This window comes from Merops nubicus, unplaced genomic scaffold, assembly GCF_000691845.1.
Source record: "Merops nubicus isolate BGI_N331 unplaced genomic scaffold, ASM69184v1 scaffold9733, whole genome shotgun sequence".
NCBI lineage: Eukaryota > Metazoa > Chordata > Aves > Coraciiformes > Meropidae > Merops > Merops nubicus.
In genome coordinates, this window is record NW_008599545.1 from 1 (window position 1) to 15572 (window position 15572).

Genomic DNA, 15572 nt, shown 5'->3' on the forward strand with positions numbered 1-15572 from the left:
GCGCCCCTGCAGATCGCGTGAGGTTCGGCAAGGGCCCGTGCCTGGGGCGAGGCCATCCTCGGTACCAATGCAGGCTGAGGGACGGTGCGGTTGCGAGCAGCTCTGTGGAGAGGAACTTAGGGGAGCTGGTAGATGAGAAGCTGGATGTGACCCAGCACTGTGCACTTGCAGCCCAGAAGGCCAACTGTATCCCGGGCTGCATCACAAGAAGCATGGCCAGCGGTTTGAGGGAGGTGACTGTGCTGCTCTGCTCTGGTGAGAGCCCACCTGGAGTACTGCCTACAGCTCTGGAGTCCTCAGCACAGGAAAGACCTGGAGCAGGTCCAGTGGAGGCCACAAAAATGTTCAAAGGGCTGGCACTCCTCCCCTAGGAAGAAAGGCTGAGAGTTGGGGCTGTTCAGCCTGGAGAAGGCTCCAGGAAGACCTTATTGCAGCCTTTCAACACTTAAAGTGGGTCTTACAAGAAAGATGGGGACAGTCTGTTCAGCAGAACCTATTGTGAAAGAAGAAAAAGTGATGGCTTCAAACTAAAAGAGGGGTGATTTAGACTAGATAGAAGACGGAATTTTTTTACAATGAGGGTGGTGAAACACCGGCACAGGTTGCTCAGAGAAGTGGTAGATGCCATATCCCTAAAAATGTTCAAGGTCAGGTTGGATGAGGGTCAGCCTGATAGGTAAAGACATCCCTGCTCACTGCAGGGAGGTTGGACTAAATGACCCTTCACCCTAAAGCATTCTATGATTCTAAAACTCTGCTGTTGCACCCAAGGCACTGCTGAGGAAGCCTGGAGCCATGGAAGGCCCTATACTGTGTGCAGGAGGTGTCTCAGGCAGCTTCTCACTGACAAGACCCACCAGGCTGACTGCACCTCTGGGTTCTAAAGGACTAGCCTCAGTGAAAAGCATGCAGATTAAGCCAGGTGAGGGTCAGGCTTTAGTCTGGACACTTGGCTCCACGTCTGTAGTGTTGAGTTTACGGGGAGGATGCTCTAAGGTAACGTTAGCCAAGTGATGCCATGGCTCACAGACACTGCTGAATGGCAGCTGCTGGCACGTGAGGCCTGCCAGCAGGAGTCATTTCAATATCTATGAAGAATTGCTTAGAATCACTCTGCCACCTGCAAAGTCTGGGAAGTCTTTGCCTAAACTGGGAATTTGCTGTAATTAAGGCGGCTAAGGGCTGACTCTTTAAGTTCTGAAACCCTTTAAAAACACTAGCAGCATCAGCTTCCTGCAGTGGGGTTATTTCATGTTGTGGTGCACTACCCACATCGTGAAGAGTCTTAATTGCAAATTGGTGAAGGCTGCCTGGCAATTTGGGTTTGGGTGTAATGAGATTCAACTCTGCACTGTGCACTCACTTTTCACTGCAGAGGTCAGAGTACAGGTTCTGGCTGGGTTAATCTCTTTTGAAAGTCGGCATTATTTTAATGCAGATTGTGCTTTGGTACATAATTGCAGCTTTTTCAGGATGGCTAAGGGTTAGAGAGGTGGCAAGGTAGACAAACTGCCCATTTACAATTTATCCTGTGCTTACATGCTCTTTTACATACAAAGAAAATAGTGGAACCAACCTGGTAACTTTTTCTTAAAACTTGCAGTGAATTCCCCATTTTGTGAGATATGAGCAAAGATGTGCAGAAGTGCAAGTTGGTTGGGAGGCTTGTTAGTGGCAATAATAATTCACAGCTGACTGTCATGGCCTGAACAAAATCACCACTACTGGAGGCTGCTGTACAGGATGTTCTGGAACACCAGTGTGATCTGGAGTCCAAGGCAGCTAAGTGGTGTGCCACAACCCATGCTGGGTTTTCCTCCATCCCTGTGGCAGCACAGTGCAGGCCACAGTTTGCTTTCACAGGGAGGGGTGTCCCATACACCTAGAGCTGACTGGCCCAGGGCAGAAGCACAAACTTTTCCTGCTTTTACTCTTCCCTGTCCCCCTGGGCAAGGAGCAAGCATCTGTGTGGTACTTAGCTGCCATGGGGAACCACTCCTGCACTTTGCTTCCAGAAGAACAGCTGAGTCCTCTTTCCTGCTGGGCAGATTTCAGACAGCTCAATGAACACAGATGGGTTTTCACAAGAAAATGTTATCATTAAACTTCAGAAGCAAACTAAAGCTGTTTGTTTTGAGCAGAAGACTCTCTGGCTATTCCTTACTAATATTGTTGATAGTTTAGTTTAAAAAATTGCATGGTTTTAATTACTGTGTATGAGGAAAAAAAAAAACAAAACACAAACAGAACACCAAAAAACAAACAAACAAACAAAAGACCAACACAAAACCTGAGACCACTTTAGCAGGTGGAGAAGCAGCAATGCAGACTCCATGTAAAATGCCAGGCTTCCTGCAAGTTACTGAAATAAAGGAGTATACAAGTTTGACTCTTCCAGAACTACCCAACCAGAGCCACTACCTCTGAAAGCAACACAAAATTCCGAAATCACTATTTGTGAGGTTTCAGAGTAAGTTCTAACAACGTGCAGCTCCCACTAGAGTATCCTGAGAAGACTGCGTTCAGGACAAATGCATTTTGCATTTTGATTTATGATCGTAATTATTTTCAGTTAGCCAAGAAAACTGCATGAAAAGGTTCTGCATACAAAGGAATCAGGGTCTCCATCCCAGTTCTTGTTCTTGTGCAGCTCCTGTGAATAAATCAAACTATAACATGAGCTCAAATAACTTTTAACAGAACTGGGATAAGCACAGTTGTTACAGGAATGTATTTGCTGCTAAATCGAGAGCACGAAACATAGTTCTCAGCACATCTATTTTGTTGGCATGAAATCTAAGTCAGTAATTTTGCTCCTTATTAGAAAGATGCGCTTCTTATGTGGAATACAACACCAGTTCCATATGAACAAAAGTAATGAAATTCATTACAGTTGGCTTAGCTGAATAAGCAACTGTTTGGAAACTGGGATTCATCAGCAGTAAGACTGATGATAAACTGTGTTTATAAGCCACTTAGCTTTGTAAAGTGCAACTGGGTACAGTGTAAGATTCTGAAGTTAACAGTTTGGGGAAGATTTCATGGTAAATCAATTACAACAGACTCAAAAGCAAAGCTGCAAAGTATGTTATTCTTTGAACTGTGTGACTTCTAAACAAAGTTTAACTTTTACACTTCCAGTGCTTTACCTAGCTGACCTTTAGTAGGATTGTTTTCTAATGGACAACTCCTGTCACAAAACATTTAAATTAAGTCTTGTTCAATGGCAGCTGCAAAAGATGATTTGCCCTTTTGTAAAATTCTACACAATTTATACACAGCCTCACTGACCTTTTTGTAGCATAACCAATATGTGACTTCTCTGACATTTAAAAATCAAGGTAGCAACAATAACACAGACGGTCTAAACCATACCTCCTACTGAAAGCATCATCATGTAAAATGTTAAAAATTAAATCAGGAATTACAAATACATATGAATATTACTGTAACTGTGTTGCACTGCCCAAGTAAGGAATTTAATCCTTTGCTTTTTGGCATCCACACATACAAAAATGTTTTCAATTTGAAAAAGAGCTATCAGGTGCAGTCCATAGAGGGAAGTTTCAAATACACTGGTTCCTCTCCAGATGCAGGGGCACATCCTTTGGGCCGTGAGGAGAAGGAAGAGAAATAGCTTTGTGCATCACTGAAAATTGAGGAGGTTCAAGTCAGTGATTCATTTGAGAAAAAGGATGTCTATAAAGAATTGTAGAAGTATGTTGGCTTACAGAAACATCCAGTTTGTCTAAATGGAGAAGAGTTCACAGCATTTATAAATGAAAAAAAAAAAAAAACTGAAGTAAGCTGACTTAGGTTATTTGCTTTTCTTTCATTGGCAGAAGTTACATGAAATCCTCCCCGATTTTTCTTTGTTATCCTACAGGTTGGGTCAGCCAGGAAAACACATGACCTGCTCTCATTTATTTTCCCAGAATATTATACATCCCTTGTATATTCCATGAGTGTGTGCAACCTTCTATCCATTTTCAAATAATAACATAAAATAAAGAGCAGGCCTTTTGCTTGTATACAACTTCAAAAAACAAGGGAAGAAGATTGTTAATAAATTTAGGCAGTTACTGCATTGTTTAAAAAAAAACAAGAGAACAACCCAGCGCTCATTATTCATGATTGTCTTGTGAGGATACAAAGCAGAAAACAGAAAGACAGACATTGCATCTAATTCACTTTGAGAGATTTATTGCAATCTGCTTTCACAATTTCATACGAATACTTTTTGTTAAGAGTGTTCTCACCTGCTTCTCTACCCAAGGCTCATGTAAATTAACAACTGGCTGTTTTCCTCCTGATTTTCAAATTGTAAGCATCTGGTTATTTTAGTTTTGAGCCAATTCCTTATTTCAGAATATTCAATCTTGCTGATACAAGTTAAAAATGCAGAATTTTTATTGCATAATTTATTAGAGTGTTTAGAAACATGATACTATATAATGTGACACTAGAATACTAACTCAAAGTATCACATTTTCATTAAAAATGTGCACAGTTGCCAATACAAATAGTCTTGATCTCTTAAAATATTTTCTTTTAAATAAACAACTAAGAATAAAAAAGAAGTATTGTGGCACTTTAGTAAATGAGAAGTTCTTTGTGGTTTTATTGCATATTATAATGCTCAAATCAATACAGGTTCATCGGTAGCAGGGAATACACTTGCAATCATCTCATATTTGCAGGGCAAATCATCTCAAACTTTCAACAGGGGCTGCAGTCAGGGCGTCAGTCGTTTGGGATCCCGTGGGAACATGGAAGTTTGACGAACATTATGCAGCCCTAGGTACAGCATGGTTACTCTTTCCAGCCCTACAACGAATGAAAAAAAACCATCAGTATAGTCAGCCTTTAGCTGGAAACTCTTAAGAAGCTAAAGGTACTTTACAACTACAGCCAGTCGCACACAGCAGTGTGACCAAAGCCAGAGACATTTCCATTAGCACGTCCAGCTACAGAAAGGAGTGAGGACCAAAAGTGAGGGATTTTACGTAGTGCCTTCTGCCACGATTCCAGCTTCGCTTGGAACGTGTCTCGATACGCCGTGGTACTAGAGACTCAACCCTGAGCTAAATCACTTTGGACTTCTCAAGAAAGAAGGTGCAGAAAACTGGAATGGGAGGTGGGTAATTGGGACAACTGTATCTCAAATACATAACAGAAGTATAGTCCAAACCAGTCTTAACAGCTTCAGAGTTAGAGACATTAAAGTGCCATAAGCAACTAGAGTAAAAATCTACACTTGGGCACGTCTATCCCAAACCCTGTACAGTACAAAACCATAGATTCTGCAGTACATAGCCATGTAACTACCTGCTGCTATCTTTATTATAATAAACATTTCACTGGTTACTGTGTTTTTTCTTCCTGAAATCTTGGAGGTTATGTGTATACTGTGGAACATGGAAGGACTTCCTAATCTGTAGGGCTACAATGGTATCAATATTGTCTCAATAGCGTATCACAGACCTAACACATTTACTGAAGTCATAATTAGGAAGCTGTTCTGAGAACATGCTGAGAATGTACTAAATATACTTTACATAACTAAGGCAAATGTAGAAAGACTCAATCAAAGAAACCATTGTGTTTATTGAGCAGGACCTACAAAATGTCCTGTTTCCATATGCATGAGCGGATTTCATCCTGCTAATGAAAGCAATGTGCATAACTCTAAATTGTTATCATTAAGATGCCTAAAGCCTATCTTTATTCATTTTAACATGTAAAGTACACCCAAGACAAGAATCCTCGATACCTTTCTTGAAGCAATTAGCATCAGCCAAACTGGTCAATGACATTCAGTCAAATCACCAAATAAGACAGAAGGAATCACTTATGTCTTCTCACTGCAGAACAGCTTCATCAAATGCACTAAGAGACTGGTGGCTTCTAGTATTAGTAGGCTATGACAAATACATGCAGAATACAGTATTTTCCTGATGCCTTAAAACTTCCTCATTGGTTTAAATTTGAAAGTGATGTGCCTGGCTAATAAATCGGCATTTTTTTCTTGTGATCACCTAATTTTTAAACTTTCCAGACTGTGCCTTTTTATTTTATGATGATTCTTACATTTTAGCTTCCCTCCTTAAATTCTCCAGGATAAACAGCCCCACACATTTACCTAACAGGGCTACTATTCTGAATTTTATACTGAACCCTGCTTGAGACTGAGCAGTTTAAATTAAGCTCAGGCCAACACCGAATAAAAAATGCAGACACTTACCTATTCCACCCCCTGCGTGTGGCGGTGCACCAAAACGAAAGGAATCGATATAAGCCTTTATTTTCTCCAGATCTAGAGAGGAAAAAGATAGGTTTCTTACCTGCTTAATGAAACCCAAGCCAAACATACAAGTGACTATATACTGCAAACACAACAAAAAAAATTTACAAATTTAACCCACAAACTAACAGTGGGGTTTTACTCATTAAACAGATAAGTTATCCAGGACTACCAAGAAACCATGGCTGTAACAGTTTTGTTTTATAATGTTGTTAAATAACTTAATGAGGGAAGAAATTCAGTAACTGAGTAAGAGCTAGGCCCAGCTGTTCACTGTAACTTATGGAAAATGGTGACTTCTTGAATAAACTGCAGTGTGAGAGCGAAGATTTAAGAACTATTTTTCCATTTCCCTAATACTCTTATCCCTGCTGCCTACCTGCCACTTCACTTTGCCTTTCACTGTGAAAGCATAATTTTAATGTAGATTTTACCCTCGTGATCTCCACCTGATTTACTCTTTTCCCCTTCTACTATTAGCTGGCCTTGTCCCTATTGAGTCTTTTTTAAATTTCATCAGCAGACACTTCTTGCTTATTTGCTCTCAGTTCCAGATTTAAAAAGGACAGCCAACAAAGCCTCTGCTAGAGTATTCTGTAAAAAGTTTGTGAGAGTAGAGAGAGACATGACTGAATGAGACGTTTGTCTACCCTCAATCTGTTGAAGGCATTTCCTGCATTACATTCTCTCTAAAATCCTCAGAAACAATTCCTTGTCATCAAGGTGTTGCTGGGAAACAAACTAGTTTCTTAATGCCACCACTCTACATTCAAATGGTTAAACAGAATTAGATGGATTAATGTTAAGAATGAAACGGTACTGTGATTTCAGCACTACTCCCACATCACAAATTGTCTGAAAATCTTCCTCGAGAGGAAACAAACCCCATCATGAATTATATTCTCTTAAACTCAGCTTCATGTTGTTTGACTCGTTACCGATGCCGTGATGCTGGGCTCTTTCTGTCAGCAGCTGAGGATCGTGAATTCTCTGAGCTCCAGACAAGATCTCTTCCCCTCTCATGAACATATCATAAGAGTTAGAGTTTTTCTGGAAAAACAAAGATGAGTTTATTTACTCCCTACATTTTTTCTGTCCTTAGGTGGCAAATATGTACCTCTCAGTAACTTCACCTGTGATATCCAAAGTGGTGCAGTAAGAGTGACGTGTGTCCAGAGTCTGCCTGGGAATTACAGCCCTCTGGCTCCTCTCGTTAGAGGGGAGCTGATTCACAAAACTGAAGTTCATCCACATACCCTTTGAACAACCACTACGCTTGCATGCTGTTATCCCAGCAAAAGATACTCTGAAGATACTTATCCTGGATTTAGGAATAAACTGGGGAATTTCTAACAATGTTAAAAAAGCATATTTTCTGTTAAAGTCTTTGTTGCCCTGAAGAATGTTTTTGTTTCTTTACACTAATGGCAGCAGTGCTCTGACCATGGAGATCTCTTCATAACGCTCTCCCAATTTTAGCTAGATTTATTTCTTTATGGTATATCTTCACCAGTGAAGAATAACTGTAATGTTTTACAAGTCATGTAACACTGACCTTATCTTATTATCAAAGTACTAATTATAACAGCACATAATATATAGTTCACTTTGTCAAGTTATCCCTACATGAAATAATTTAAACTAAAAAAACAAAAACGAAAACAAAAACAAAAAACAGCGACAAAGAATTTTACTTACAGGGTTTACTGGGTCTGGCATTGTATAGAAAGGCCTCACAGCAAGAGGATATTTGTCAAGAATATAGAAGTCTGTATCATACTGAAAGAAGGTAATTGAAGAGAGTTAGTATAAGAGAAAATGATATAAAGAACAAATTACAGGAGGAAGACACAACCAGTGAATCCTTGAAGTAAAATAAAAAAGATCTGCCAATAACTTTCCACAAATTTGACAGTAAAAAATGATAGTTATCAATAAAAGTTGTGTATTGTTTTTCATTTTTCCAATACTACTTCTAGTGTAAACTTACAAATGTTTAGCAGTAAAACGTCTTGCTGCAGAAACAGGTACTTATTTTTTGCCAAAGATCTCATCTTTTCCTATAGATTTAGTAAGAATCTCGTATTTTTTTGTTTGTTTGTTTGTTTTTGTTTGTTTGGGTTTTTGTTGTTGTTTTTTTGGGGGGGTAGTTGCTTTGTTTTGTTTTTTTTTTTAATAAACATAAGAACTGGGTTTGGAACATACTATCCTGTTTGGTGTACTCATTTCATGACAGAAATAAAAGAGTGAAAATGATCTCAAACAGCTTATTAATTATAAAGACAAATGTGTCAGTAGATTAAATACGCACTATCAAAATGGGAATGCAGTCAGATAATTAAAAAATGCTTATGCTATTCACAAACTCTTCACAACTTCTGCGTGTTCTGAGATACTCCATTCTCAGTAAGTGTGTAAAAAGTTATTTGACATGAAATAGGCATTTATACCAACCCAATGACTTCAAGACATTTGGTTTCATATTCAATGACAAATCTGTTGATTCCAAAATAATTGTTACCTTTTCCTTTACCAGGCGTCCCAAAAGCTTTTCATTAGGTGTGCTGAAAAAGATTACGTTTAAATGAGATTTGAAATGTAAGATTGCATTTAAATCTTACAAAAGATTACCATTAGAGCTAAGTGATTTAAACTTGGATGGATTATATACTTCATAAGGCTAAAAAGATTTCAAGTTAGAAATTTGCTCCGCCCTGCCCTTTAGAATATCTCGTATTTGTTTCTGAATATTTTGGATTGTGCAGGCAGAAATTAAGTATCCTTATTTCTGTTCCTTAATATTTTGTATTGGTTCTAGAAGTCCCTTAAATTAACTGTTATCTAAAGATTCTTGCTCTTAATAGAGCTACATCCTAATCACCATATTCTGATTACTGAATAATTGTGCACTCTATTTCCTATTGCCATATAGCTTGTGCAGCCATTTCTTCTTAAGCACAATAAGTGAGAATCACCATAAGCAGTTGCTGAGGAAATTATTATGTTCTATCAAACTCTTACGATTGAAACTCCTTTGACAGACAGATCATTTAACTGTAAAATCACACATTATCCTTTTGGTTCTGGATACATTACAGGAAAGAGCAGATTTTTAAATTTTATTTTATTAAGTATCTTTAAAAAAAGTATATATATAATCAGTTAATTAAACCCAGCTTTCAGTAAATGAATGGGAATGCAATCATGTTTGCTTAATCATTTCCCAGAGAGGTAGAAATAAGAAATGGGAAGGTGTTACTGAAAAGAAAGACCTCAAGACTGAGGAATCTGGTTTAGTCAAAAAAACCCACAAATGCTTCTTATCCTTAGAAGGTTCAAGTTACTCTCACTTTATGTTTTAAGTTATTTTGTTTTGGATTTCAGAGCTTGTACATAAAGTCTACATTAAAAGAAAGGACTACTTTCATATCCATTCATTTATCCGTCAAGGGATCTGGATAGAAGTACTGTTTATTCCTCGAAAAGCTTGTTCCTTCTTGAGGGCTGTCAGTTGCACAGTACAAAACTGACACTTTACTATCACCTTCACAAGACTCTCTTACATTTGTGTACTGCCAAGTACCTCAGGTCTTCTTCATCACCCATCTCAACACCAGCCTCTCTAAGCATGGCCACAGCTTCACGGTATTCCAGCCTCAGAGTTGGCTCCAAAAACTTAAATGGCTCACATGGGAACTGCTTGTTCACTGTCTGAATTTCAGTTTGGAATCTAGATATGAGGAAAGAAGAACAGAAAACAAATACAAAACAATAAAGACATGTACTATTCTTGTATCTAATAATGCTTTTGCAATGGTAACAATTTTGCCACAAGAGGTCCCTCTTGCAACATAATAAAAATGTTTTAAAGCCACTTCTACAGAAATTCTGTATAATCCTAATGAAATGCTTCACGTAAGTTAATGCATCTGCTTCAATTATATTCATGTTAATATTTTACTACTACTTCTGGTTTATTCCTTTTTTAAGAAATAATTGAGTAGGTCAAATTTTCACAGTAAAGACATCAAGAAATCATCCCTTTGATTTGTAATATTTACCTGGGTTTTTCTTTGATTTGAGTAATATCCTATTTGAAATATAAAAGAGAAATTTCCTTCTAGACAGATGAAATGATTTGCTTTTCTGCTGGCAAGACAGTCTAATTTGTAAGCAAATGAAAACCACTTCCTAAACTTCTGGCCTGGCATTTTAATGAGTTAGACTGTGAATAATGAAAATAATCTTTGCTCCTCTCATGGCAGAGATGCAGGCTGTTACAAGAAATTTGATTCAGAAATCTTTCTTAGATAGTAATATTAAGATTAATTTCAAAATAGAACAATCAGTCTACCTGTATTGGCACATAATGAAGGACGTTTGAAATGAAGGATGGATCATTTCTGTTACGAAGTCCATTCAACAGTAAACAAATTTTCTTAGTGCAAACTAGCATACTCTTAGAGATGTGACTTGGGCTAAAAATGCTTTACTGGCCTATGGCTTGAGGAAACTTTACAAGTCAGGCACAAAGACACAGTTAAGAGCAAAGCAAAAATGTTTGTTTTGAAGTTTGATTGTCAATCAGATTACTAATGGTTATCTGACAAGCTGAGGTTAACATGCTCACCTATTTCATACCACAGTGCAAGAGATCTCAAACAAACAAAGTCGCTCATGAAATGGAAAATGCTGTCGTTACCTTTCCCGAAGTCCCTTGAATATCTGCACCAAGGTATCTGCAATCTCATCTACCACTTCATGATAGTGATAGTTAAAAGCCATTTCAATATCCAGACCAACAAACTCAGTCAGGTGTCTGTGAGTATTGGAGTCCTCAGCTCTAAATACTGTAAAATTAAACAACAGAAATTCTAACTGACCTGAAACTATCATTCCGTTTTGAAAAATAACACTGACAATCACATCAGTATTTGGATCAGGCAGAAAATGCTGTCTTTAGACATGACAATTCTCACTGAAAAAAAAAAAAAAAAAAAGAAGAAAACTAGCTGCCTCAGAGCATCATTTATAACAACAGTGACACATTACTGTAGCTGTGGAGCTCAAAGGGCACAAGACAGGACTTGCAGGGAGGCAGTTCCTCTTGCTAGACCAACAGACAGAGATGGAAAAAACAGACAAGCTTTGAGGCACACAAGAATTTTCAGATTTGAAAACTGCCTTTTGCAGAGGAAAAGGACTTGTGCACCTATGTTCTGTGTTTGGGTTTTTTTTTCAGATATATGAGTCTAATATAAATAAGTCTTCCTAAAAAACCATAACTCATTTGTTAGTAATTAACAAGAAATTTAAGATCTTCTGAATTATTTGAACCTTTTTCATTTTGTAAGCTGTTACTGACTTGTTTTTCAATATTTCCAGCTTAGGTATCTATAAACCTGTTTTTGAGGTCTGTATTACCACTTAAAGAGGCCATGTCCTATCAGCTTTTGGGAAACTGAGAGCATGAGACTGGAAATTATTATTTTTTTATTATTTATGACAGCCCAGTTAAAAGTATGTGTTTTCTAAATAAATTTGTTTGGTACATATAGAAAAGCAAGGGTTAAGTATATATTAACATGCAGGCTGAAGTACATAAAACCTAGATTGCCTATTTTAACTGCTTACTACTGGGCAACTAAGGGCATCAAGGCAACTTCTGGGCATGGTTAATAGAAAACTATAGCATCAGTAATCACAGTGTTGTTCCATGTTTTACCAACTTCATCAGATTATCTATCTCCAATGCAACTCAATTCTTTCTCCACACAGAACAGCAGGCACTGGAGAAGAGTACTCCACCCTTATTTCAGCATTTTAGTTTTGTTCCAGCAACTTCTTTGTCAACTTCACTGTAATTAGTGCCCCCAACTGAAATTTGGGGTTGGTAAGTGAAACTAAATATTAAGTGAAACCATTCGAAGCTTCCAGCATGTGCATTATCTTATTTGCACCACAGCTGCAAAAAGCCATCACTCCACACTTTGAATTAACCCATGCTTTTCTTACCTGGCCCAACGCAAAAAACCTTCTCAAAGTCAGCACATATACACATCTGCTTGTACAGCTGTGGGGACTGAGCCAGGTAGGCACTGCTTTTGAAGTATGATACAGTAAACACATTGGCTCCTCCTTCACTGGCAGCTGAAAAGCAAATGCTTGCAGTAATTATTAAAATAAAAATGTAAAAAATAAATCAGAGGTATAATATTGGTCTTACTTTCAGAGAGCAGAAGGAGATTTTTCTTCAAAGCATATTAGAGGAAAAAGATACATTTGTATCCATTAATGCTAAGGGAAGTTTTGCAGCTCAGAACTATCACACAACATTGTCTAGCAAATCTGAAAATTTAACTGGGGCAGTTTAAAATGTTACTATTCCCAACTGTCCTTCACCTTAGAGTGAGAACAGTGTAGAATGCACGCTTGTACCACCACCTCTACTTGCAACCCAGCATTTCCCTGGAAACCATCTGCCAGTGACGTAGGCCTCCAGGGGTTAACTGCAGAGGCAGAGACCAAAGCGCGTATCCTGTTCTGCCAGGACCATCCTCTCTAACTGAAGACATAAATATCTCTCAGAGCCAAAACTAGATTTACCAGAAGACATCTGCCCAAGGTATAAAACTTTTTCTCAGTTTGAAGCAGTTTTCATAGAAGGTTACCTTGAGAGAACAGGAACCAAGAAACATTAATTTGAAACCCTTACTGCAAACAGCCAACCAAAACTCTCAGCTGAGTCACTTCACCTTTCCATTTCTCAGTGTGTGATATGAGAGTTACAGTTGCCTAACTTGCTAACAAAAGCATGCCAGAATGAAATACTAGTTAAGAACCTTTGAAAGTTCTAATATTAAGATAACTCTAAGTACTAATTATTTTTACTAACCATTCTGCTGAGATTAGTTTCTTTTACTACTACTCCCTCTAAAAATGCTGTAAATATTTACAGGTTTTTTTTTTTTAAATACAGATAAAATATCAAAGCTTAGAACAGCTATGATATTTAAATCTGAAGTTTAGTAGGATTGCATCAACTTAACTTAGTTATTTTTACAAAATATGATCTCATTCAAACAGTAGGATGCTTGCTTGCTTGCTTTCAATGGTACACTGCACAGTAAGAATAGCACACTTCCTCAAAGGTCCTACGTAAATTAACTACTTGGGAGTCTTGAGTACTTCATGATGTTTCAGCTGCCTCTGTAAGAAAAAAACCTACCTAATCTTACAGTTCAACAATACTTTCCATGTTGAAAGAATATTTGCTGACAGGTATTTTGGTAAAAAAGCCCTTTTTAAAAACTCAGTCAAGAGCTGTCTTCAAAAATATAAATACAGGAGTATGAAATTCAATAAGAAAAATGCCTGAGTATAATGAATGTACAGGCAATGAGAATAATATAAATATTCTGCCCTACATTCTCCATGCCATATGTCTTAGCAACATCAACAATACCTCAAAGAACAATAAGATGGAAGAAAAACATCCATCAGTAAAATCAAGTAATTTAATGAAAATAATACAGCAGATCAACAACAGAACTAGAAGCAAAATCTACATTTCCAGACTTTTAGTTGGGCAGAAGCTGTTATGCCACACTCAGAAAAATGATCTACCACCTTCTATTCAGCCATATGCTAGTTTCTAAAGAAGTGACATATTGTTTATAACAGCATCATCTTCTGCACCATGATGTTTGTTGTAACTTTTTTATGATGGAAGCTGCTTTAAATCTAAATTAGAGTGAGTTTTTTTTTTATACTGGGAACAGAACTAACAATGCTCAACATTTGAGAACGCTGATCTGAAGAACAATGCCATATGATCAAACATCTGTACTTAACCAAATTAAAACTTCAAATGCACTGCAGAATACATAGATCATGTATATATAGTATTTGTCTTGTCATTCTTTTAACATCCAAAGTCAGGAGAAAAGTAAAGAACAGCTTTGATACGTGATAGAAGAAGTTTGCTATGTTGCATCTAAATTGGAAATGGAACTTCAGCTTTTTTAAATAAAAGCATACTAAATTTTTGGCAGATCAGTATGCTGAGCCACTGTGAAAGAAGCAGAGCTGCAGCTGCTGGTTCACATATACAATACCTGAAATGATTTTGGGAGTCTGAATTTCCACAAAGCCCTTGTGAATGAGAGTTTCTCGGAAAAGCTGACAAATGCCAGACTGAAGGCAGAAGATTGCTTGGCTAGTGGAGGTCTGTAAGAAGACAAAATAAGGAATCCTAAGTTAGTTTGTCCTGACTCTGTTACTTTTTCTGAACAGAGAAGGATGAATCTCTTCTCCTAGGAACACATGATCATTCTATTTGCCTGAATAGAGAAAAGTGCAAATTGATAACTGTTTATTACATAAAAAAACAGCAAAGAAAACAAGAGAAACTTGTCAGTTCAATTTATGGCATATTCAGTTACAAAGAAGGCACTATAGTTAATTCTGCATTTAAAGATTCACTGACTTATGAGATGTGCTTCTGCAAATAAAGGATTTATAGTAAGAAATGGAATAAAAACACTGACTATTAAAAAGCTTTCAGCACACTGAACTAGAACAGCTGCAGTAATAATACACAGCGCATAATAAAAGCAAAGTCCTCAGGAACTTACATAACGTAGAAATGTTTGTCTATTAAAAGCTACCAAATACAATGTTTTTCATGTAAAAACACAGTCATGTGTTAGCCACGTACAACACTGTCACAAAAACATCCCAAAACCAAGGTCAAAACTCCCAGGATTTAAAACAATCCACATAACACTTGATATGAACAGCAGTTCTGTCTTTTGAAAATTTATTCCAAAAGTACACTTAGCTGAAAACAAACGTAGATGTAGCTGAATTGATAATTTTCTTTTTGTTTATGTACGTGACACAGTTAAGCTCCTGCTCTGGTTAGCAACTACCCACACTAAATGTTCCTCTGACACTCTCGGGCTCCAGCATGAATTAAAAAAAACCAAACCCTTAGAGAACGATGAAAACATTGCAATACGTCAGCACTGAACCCATATCTGATTTTGTGCTTGCAGCTTCTCAGACCTGGCAGTTAGCAAGGGTATAGAAAATCTAACAAATTCTTGCAAACAACTAGGAGAACAGTTCTTTACAACAATCTGCATCACAGCTCTGTTTACTTCTTTTTGAAAGGTACCCAGAGCTTTTCAGTTAGGGTAAGAAGAGCCTTGTGGACTTTTTCACATGACTCCTACCAAACCACAAAACAAAACCCCCAACCAAA

At 37.6% G+C, this 15572-nt stretch overlaps 1 protein-coding gene across 1 annotated transcript in view; it reads right to left on the bottom strand.

Moving 5' to 3' along the window:
• Nucleotides 1–4190: 4190 nt before the first annotated feature.
• Nucleotides 4191–15572, bottom strand: part of DARS (aspartyl-tRNA synthetase) — a 39073-nt gene continuing 27691 nt past the window's right edge. The window contains exons 7-15 of the mRNA XM_008937421.1: nt 14422–14533; nt 12320–12454; nt 11007–11154; nt 9888–10034; nt 8826–8868; nt 8003–8083; nt 7243–7354; nt 6245–6316; nt 4191–4827 (exon numbers count right to left, since the gene is read on the bottom strand). Of these exons, the coding sequence (XP_008935669.1) occupies nt 4736–4827; nt 6245–6316; nt 7243–7354; nt 8003–8083; nt 8826–8868; nt 9888–10034; nt 11007–11154; nt 12320–12454; nt 14422–14533 (942 nt within the window). The 3' untranslated portion in view covers nt 4191–4735. The remainder of the gene's footprint in view (nt 4828–6244; nt 6317–7242; nt 7355–8002; nt 8084–8825; nt 8869–9887; nt 10035–11006; nt 11155–12319; nt 12455–14421; nt 14534–15572) is intronic.